This window comes from Priapulus caudatus, unplaced genomic scaffold (assembly GCF_000485595.1).
Source record: "Priapulus caudatus unplaced genomic scaffold, Priapulus_caudatus-5.0.1 Scaffold206, whole genome shotgun sequence".
NCBI lineage: Eukaryota > Metazoa > Priapulida > Priapulimorpha > Priapulimorphida > Priapulidae > Priapulus > Priapulus caudatus.
This window is the reverse complement of record NW_014577267.1, coordinates 340,800-349,242: the sequence shown is the minus strand read 5'-3', so window position 1 is coordinate 349,242 and position 8,443 is coordinate 340,800. Positions and strand designations below refer to the sequence as shown.

The window sequence follows — 8,443 nt, the reverse complement described above, 5'->3', positions numbered from 1 at the left end:
TATGCGTACCCTAAATAACACTGAGTGGGGGGGGGGGGGCGGGCTATAACCATATATAATACTAATATACAATAATAATAATACAACATTTCTATTATGGACTAATAGGAGTGGAATAGTATATAGTCACTGGTGCCTTTCTTGTGCAGACAGCATTTGGGGATTACGTAACAACTAGATACAACAGTGTGATACAATTGTAATATGAGTAGAATAGTATTGAGTCATAATTCATAGTCTATTAGAGAACATACAACTAGACCTAATGGCTCGATGGAAGTTTGTCAGATGAATGAATAGGTACATAGTTTGTATGGTAAACCCTGAAACAAATTTCCAGGAGGGAAGGTCGTTGAGGGCTGTGTGGTACACACCTCAATCTGATGCTTTTGCTTGTGCAGCTGAACATTCATCACCGACACAGACTTGATGATAGGGAACGTGTCACCAACATTGAAGTCTCTCACCTGGTAATCATAGAAATGCTGATTATTTTACATCATACACACAGACACACAATATACATTATATATATATAGAGAGAGAGAAGTAAAGTCACACACGAACACCCGTGTAGATAAAAACAAAGTCAAAGTATAGAATAAGGGTGTTTAAAGTTTAATTGACGAGCTGCATGATGTAAGCTCGTCAATTAAACTTTAAACACGGCTTATTCTATACTTAGACTTTGTTTATATATATATATATATATATATATATATATATATATATATATATATATATATATATATATATATTATATATGCATGCATGACATTATTTATTTCCTTTCTCTCAGCAAATGTATTTGTAAATGTAGTTTCTCGCACCCCGTTTGTGTATAAACCAAAAACACTCTGCTATGCCGAATGTTCTTCTCTGCTATTAGAAAAGCTGGGCTGACTGAATTCTGCAGAGCTTAAAAATAAAAGCTTGTATTTGATAAAATTGTATCATTTAAAGGCGATTAGATAGACATATATGGATACAGTCTGAGAAAATTGCAGGAATGCAAAATTGCATTAGCAGGATACAACACGAGTAGTATGCTCCATTTCAAAAACCCATTGAATAATGCATTTGGCATTTCGATTAGAAAAGCAGTGTTGCGGGGAACGGCAAACAGGAAAGCAGACATTTACTATACCGTTATTTGCTCTAACAGTTTTCCAGTCGTTGTTTTCTGAAGCAACTCCTCCAGTTCTAAGCTTATCTTCTTTATCACCCATCTGAAACAAAAAAATTCACCTCCATCTTATTCGACAACACTAGGGGGTGGTTCCGAATTCACACGTCAAACACAAGCTGATGTACGTTATTGTTTATAAGATAACTTCGCTATCGATAAATAAACCTTGATACCATACTGTAAGAAGCTGATGGGTCAATAGAAAAAGGACTCCATTAATCCTTGTCTGCAAGTAAACTTTGCACAGCTGCGTATCAGTACAGCCAGGTTCCTATATGTTAACGCTAAGTCTAACGCTAACTCCTATCAATGCCAGTGTATACATACCTTCTAAATTTCTTCGTCTCTTTCAGCTCTCTAAACAGGAACTGCAGGATGAGGTTCATAGCGTTGCATGACTCCGTTTCTTTTTGGAGGTTAGTGTTTTGTAGCAGCAAAAGGATCTCCTGCAATGCAAAACAAAAAACCCTGAGCGGTACTCATTATGCATCCTAGATCCTTGGCAAACATATGTACAGGAGTGAATAATAATTGATTATTATAATAATTAATTAATTAATTAATCTAGTTAATTAATCTATTCACTCCTGATATGTACATAGCCCAGGTGCACTATAATACAGTCAAACCTCAGTTTCCGGCGATCTCTATAATACGGCCACTTGTCTGTAGCTATCATACAAAACTCCTCCACTAAAAAAAAGCTGTTATAATGTCTGTTCACAATGGCCACCTGCTCAATGCAGCCAGCAGCCACCGATTTTATGTGTCCTGAACAAGCTTTGGCCGCACAAAACAGCCAAATTTCGGGGTCCCTCAAAGCAATCATTAGATCAGCGGCATTACCTTATATTGCTCGCTGATGAAAATGGAAATTTACACAAGAAGACGTAAATACTGATCAAGCTGCACATCACGAGAACAAACGTTTGAAAAGAGTTGTGTCAGGCTCCGAATAATAGTGTTATAATTTTAAACACACATTGCGTGATGGATTTAAAATGGCCGTTTGCCTGTACAGAAAGGACATCTGTTCATTTAAAGGCCCATTTTTGTGGGTTTCTCAAGTGCCCCTTATATACAGGTTTGACGCGTTCAGAATTGGGTCTAAATTTGCCAACATCGTTCGTTTGAAACACTCTCCTACACCTTATCAGCTATAATTCATTTACCTTATTTGCTTATATTTGCCTTATTGGCTTTATTTAGTTCATAATTCAGACATATATTTCCCTCATTTGCCTTAGTTGTTATTTGCCTTATTTGCTTTATTTAGTTCATAATTTAGAAATTCCTTTCACTGATGAGCGACCTAGCTACTCGCGTTTATAATGAATATTTTCAAGTTACCCACTCAGTCCGATATCCCCAATCTGCTGCAAACTATTGCTGTAAAGTCATTGTTTCGTTGGTTCATCGCTAACCCTATAGCTCTATGACATTTAGTGACAAGCTCGGTAAATCCACACACAGTAAGTGGATGCGGTTCCCATAGAGACAGTGCATACATGTCTCTATCTGCTTCACACGTGTACACTCAGTGTTTGTGTGACCAGTGGTAAATATGCACATAAGCCAAAGGTTATATTATTTTATATATATCGACACTCTATGTCTGCTAGCTGTTCGTCTGCCTGAAATACAGAAGATTTCGTGGCAACCGTTGCTAGGAGATTGCTTGCGATTTCATTAGCTATCCTTAGTAAATAAAATGGTGCTGTTTATATAGTTTTTATTACACTATATCAAGATATCAAGTGCTAAGTTATCACCCAGTTCTTATAACTAACCGTGTTAGTTGTCGTAAAAGCATAATGGAAAAGCCATCAGTGGTGTTTCAATGTTAAAACATATAACAGGGTAATATCACATAAAATATATACACTGCTACCTTGCGTGAAAAATTGACGCTTGCTGAATCAACAACAAGTTATAACTAACTAGTGGGGGAACTGGTTTTGATATGAGCTCCATTTCAAGGACCATACACAATAATGATGCATTTCCAGGACTTTCCAAACCATTTTCTCCTGATTTTTTTCCCAACCCTCATTTTGAAATTTCAGGACTTTGCATCTTTCCATGTTTTCCAGGACCCTTGCGAATCCTGAAATCAAGTAAGCCTATAGATAAGCCATCAAAACCACGATATCGGCAAAGACCGTATATACAATTGCATACGGTATGATCGTATACGGTCTTTGCTGTCGGCACCCACGCGTTCATTGACAGGGCTTCCTGCCTCACGTGCATTGAATTTCATCCTACGGTTGCTCCAGGCAACCACCCTACGCTGAAAACTAGGGTGAGGTACTGCACATCTCTCGCAACAATTGGATCACACATAACTGGTGTGTGGACATCCTTTGTTGCCCACAGAGAGAGGGAGAGAGGAGGGCGGATGGGAGGGGAGGATGAAGGAATAGAGAGCAAGAGACCGAGAGAGAGGAAAGAATCGCAAGAGAGAGGGGAATGGTGGCAGGAGGGAGGGAGGGAGGGAGGGGGGAAGGAGGGACGAACGGAGAGAGGAAGGGAGGGAGGGAGAGGGGGAGGGTGGTGATAGGGCGAGAGAGGGAGGGACAGAGGAAGGGAGGCAGAATAGAAGGAAGCGAGAGAGAGAGAGGGGGGGGAATAGTCGGTGCAGTACTCTAATGTGTGCAAGCGCAATAGAAAGCAGTCATAACCAACAGTACGCAATACTAGTGAAAGAATTAGGAATACAAATGAAACAGGCAATTATTGTTGTTGCCACTCATTATAACTTGAACCTAATTTGATTCCTCTCTCACAGCAATTCCATTTCTTCTACTCCTCTCTACCCTCCACCCCAATTCCCGTTCCTTTACTAGCTTCCACAACAGACCCTACAGTCCCCGAGCTACCATTAACACCATCCCCCATACTTCTCTCTACCCTCCCCATCGCTTGTTCTTCGTCCTACCCCCACATCATTCACAGTACTTCTCTCTACCCTCCCCATCGCTTGTTCTTCGTCCTACCCCACATCAATTCTTGTGCAGAACTCTCCTCTCCGCTACATGCCATTTCCTGCAGCCGTCCCCTACACTCCATCTAATTGTACCCCTCTCTAATACTATCCTCAATCCCATTTTCATGGCTTCTGCGAGCTGCGACATTCCGTCTTTTCGCAACTGAGAAGCAAACCAAAAATAGTGTCGACCGCTAGAAACGAGTTAATTGCGCAGTCGAAGCGTTGTTCGATCTCGGGCTGTATGCCTACATTCAAGCATTAAATAAACACCCGAGCGAAAAAGCTTCCTGTGGTAAAAAGCACTAGGGTGCTGGCACCAGGGGGCATATATATATATAATATATATATATATATATATAAATATATATATATATATATAAATGCTGGAAACTATGCTATGCGTATGTACGATTGCAATCAATTTAAGTATCCTAAGGTATACTTTTTAATGAATGCAACATTGAGGTTATTACCATGATTCAACTGAACCTTTTGTTTGAATAGCAACAGACGTTTAACCTACCTGACTAATAATGAGGTTTGTAACCTGTGGTATTGGGCGACCTTGAAATTGTGATTCCACCTCGAAATCCATTTTCGGTTCCTGCAAAAACGATTTCATGTGATTACCACCTTCTGTATTTATGATGCAAGAGTTATGTTGTTATCTACTCACTGTTGTTCCACTTACGGATATTTACTCTACACTACAGAATTAAAATGCGTAACTAACAAAATTTACTATGATACATTGGACCATTTAACAATATTTCTTCACTTTTGACACCTCTCACTCCCCTGCTCCCCTCATTCCCTCCTTCCCTCTCCCTCGCTCCCGCCTATCTCACGCTATCCTATGTGCACCTGTTTGGACAAATCATGTATCTTCACCATCACCGCTTTTCACTTCCATCATGTGACTACCCCTCCCCTCTCCTCTCCCACACACTGTCTTTACATGCCAAAGACGAGTGTGCTTTCGTCACACCATTTTATTCATGTTATTACACTTTGTCGTACCCTTTTCCATGTGATATAATAGTACTACTCGTTATCGTTCAGCTACGATGTTTCTAACAATAAGCATCTGATGTCCGATCATGTGATTACAAATTAATTTCCCCAAAGTGCATCCAAGTGGCACCTGGCCCACTCAGCAATCAAACTGATCTCATCGTAGTTTCCCAGTATTTACATAAGTTGCTACAGTTTTCTCTATCGGAATGGGTAGTTCACTAAGTTCAGGGTTGTTTAATTAAGAGCATAACTGTGAGCGTAAACATATCTATACAAACCAACCAATCTGTGCATATACATACAATCAGGAGTTAACGAAGACAAAGTTCAATGATTGTTAATGAAGTTAATGAAGACAATGTTTGTCTTCATTAACTCCTGATACAATCAAGAGCTAATAAACACCTAATAAACACAAGGTATTTATTAGCTCTTGATACAATACATGTATCAGGAGCAAGAAGATAACAAGTCTGTTATCGCCTTGCCCCTGATAGCACAAAATAATTTGCTATCTGCAATCACTGCACTCACCTCGTAGAAGGAGAACGACCAGTGTGTGTAGGGTTCGCGTGTCAGCCGTAACCGAGCCTTGCCCTGCAGACACGTGACCTTGACAGAGAGAAAGGCCGTCTTGCCGAACACCATGTCCACGTCTATGGACAGCTGGAATCCACCGGCATAGCTCACTTCCGCCATCACATCCAACTCCTGGAGAACACGCACAACAATTAGATATAATACCTTGGTGAAAGCTTACGAGATTACTGGAAAAATGTATAGTCAGGATAGCCTTTCTTCTGCTGACTGCAGTTGGTGGGTGAGTGGTGGTGGGGTGGGGGAGGGACATAACAACTAGATATAACAGTGTGGTGGTAGATTGTAACAAGAGTCCATATACAATACTAATATAACTATAACCATATATAACCATACAGCCGCTTATATACAATGGGCTAAAAATCGTTGTATGCATCATTTAGGATTTGTGACTCGCGCTCGTGTTTCACTCTAACTACCAAAACTTTCCAATATATCAGGAGTTAATAATAATGACGAATTTGTCACGAAGCTAAATTATTAGTTCCTGAATATATATATATATATGCTGTGATAACGCGGGTGGTACACTGGTGTTAACAGGGCCTATGGCGCAGAACAAAAATAGCAAATAAATGTCATTTATCTCATAGTATTATCTCATGTATCTCAACAGTATCTCATGTAAATAGTAAATGTAATCTGCAGGCACGCACACACGCACGCACGCACGCGCACACACGCAGGCACGCACGAGCACACACGCAGGCACGCACGCGCACACACGCTGGCACGCACGCGCGCATACGCAGACATATAAACACGCACACAGACAGGGGTGGTGACCAAAGGCAGGAACGAGGGGGGTTACAGTCCACCCTTCCCTCGGGGGAAAAAAATTCAGTACCTCATCGCGAAATCTACTAAAATAATTGACGTCGCTCTTCCTCTGTAGCGCTATGCTAGTCGCAGTAACTATTGAAAACAATTCGGAAGATGAAATGTTTATCTATCTGTGCACTAGTGGGGTACCCGCATGTTTTTTTGCGATCAAAACGTTACGTTTCAAAAGAAAGTATGGAATACGAAGTGCTACTTGAATAATGCAGTAGTAGGGCAATGTTTTATAATGAGAGCATAATTAGTCTAGCGTAAACGACCACTGCTCTGAAAAGTGTAAATGCACAATGTTGATTTTACGTAACGTGAGGAAACGTAGCGTACACATAATGATTTTTTACAGGGCCACATAATTATCACAGCATGAAATAATCTTATAATAAAGACGCAGGATACTGTGCACTGTATGCGGGTAAATAAAGAGAAATGTATCGGATGCAAGGGTTCACATAAGGAAACGCAACGTAACGTAAATAAATGTATTAAACATAAGTCGGGGTGTCATGGAGGAGGAATGGGAATGGCTGGAGCAGGCCATTAGACCGTAAATAACTATGCGGGCCTGCAAGGAAAGGATACTATGGGTATATCGCATACTGAAGAACATTTATTGTGTAACCGGAAATCAGAACGTTTACAAGTGAAATATATACGGTAGTACTTAGAGCAATGAGGTTTTAGGCTGGTGTATACCATACAACACGCATAGTTGCTACAACATATATAATACAAACCACATCCAGAACAGTTACAACAGTAACCGAATTTTTATAGGGGAAGGTAATTAGCATGGCATGAAGGAGAAACATAATAAAGGCAGTAATTGTACAATGTTGAGAAATGTGTAGAATGCTAGGGTGAACATACCGATACATAACGTACAGTAACGTAACGTACCATAAATAACAATTGTAACATAAGTGATGCTATCAATATTATTTTATTAATAAGCATAATATTACGGTAGCATAGTAGAACATGAAATAGTAGTGCAATAAGGAAGTGACGTAAGTGCTAAGTCAGTTAATAGAACTACGTTTAATTAAATGTTTAAACAGAATAAACATATCATTGCCGTAACCCAGTTACACTGTATTATAGAATGCTCGATGCATGGTCCGGTAAAATATTGCAGGCCGGCTTACGTTCACCTATGCTACTGGTGACAATGTACCACACATACCGTAACGGTTACCTGTATAGGGTGCAAAGAAATGATGTTGGGAAAATATCGTAGGCTGCAGAACATTATAATTTTTAATAGCTGATTGGCTATGATTGCTTCACGGATTGCTAACTCCGTGATTCTACAAATTCTGTCGACGGAAATGAAAATCTCCTTAGCCTAGAACCTAGCTGGCCGGGTAGACACACAGTCTGTATGGTTGATTGATGGCTTGGCTGATATTTTGAGTCATGGACCCCTTTGAGAATCTGGTGAAAGCTACTTCACCAGATTTTTATGTGCTTCACCAGAAAAATGCGCATAAGCACATAAACACACAATTTGCATGCGCCTGGTTCACGGACCCCCCTGAAGCCCATCCACGGACCCCAGACCATGGACGGGTCCATATGGACCACAGGTTAAGAACCCCTGGTTTAGGATGAGATCCGGTACCTAGGCACGGACATTGCGCTAATACTATAGATAAGATATACTATCTATACTATAATTTGGCTAATCTTGTGTGTGTGTGTGTGTGTGTGTGTGTGTGTGTGTGTGTGTGTGTGTGTTGTTGTTGTTGTGTGTTCGCTTTTCGCCGATTATTGTCACCCAATCTCGCGCTTACTGAAGACTTATT

General features: G+C 40.3%; 1 protein-coding gene across 1 annotated transcript in view; it reads right to left on the bottom strand.

Moving 5' to 3' along the window:
- LOC106807282 (PDZ domain-containing protein 8-like) overlaps positions 1 to 5,909 on the bottom strand; it is a gene marked incomplete at its 5' end in the record, with an annotated part of 16,594 nt that extends 10,685 nt beyond the window's left edge. The window contains 2 exon segments of the mRNA XM_014809578.1: positions 4,705 to 4,785; positions 5,733 to 5,909. Coding sequence (XP_014665064.1) covers positions 4,705 to 4,785; positions 5,733 to 5,909 — 258 coding nt within the window.
- Positions 5,910 to 8,443: the final 2,534 nt, after the last annotated feature.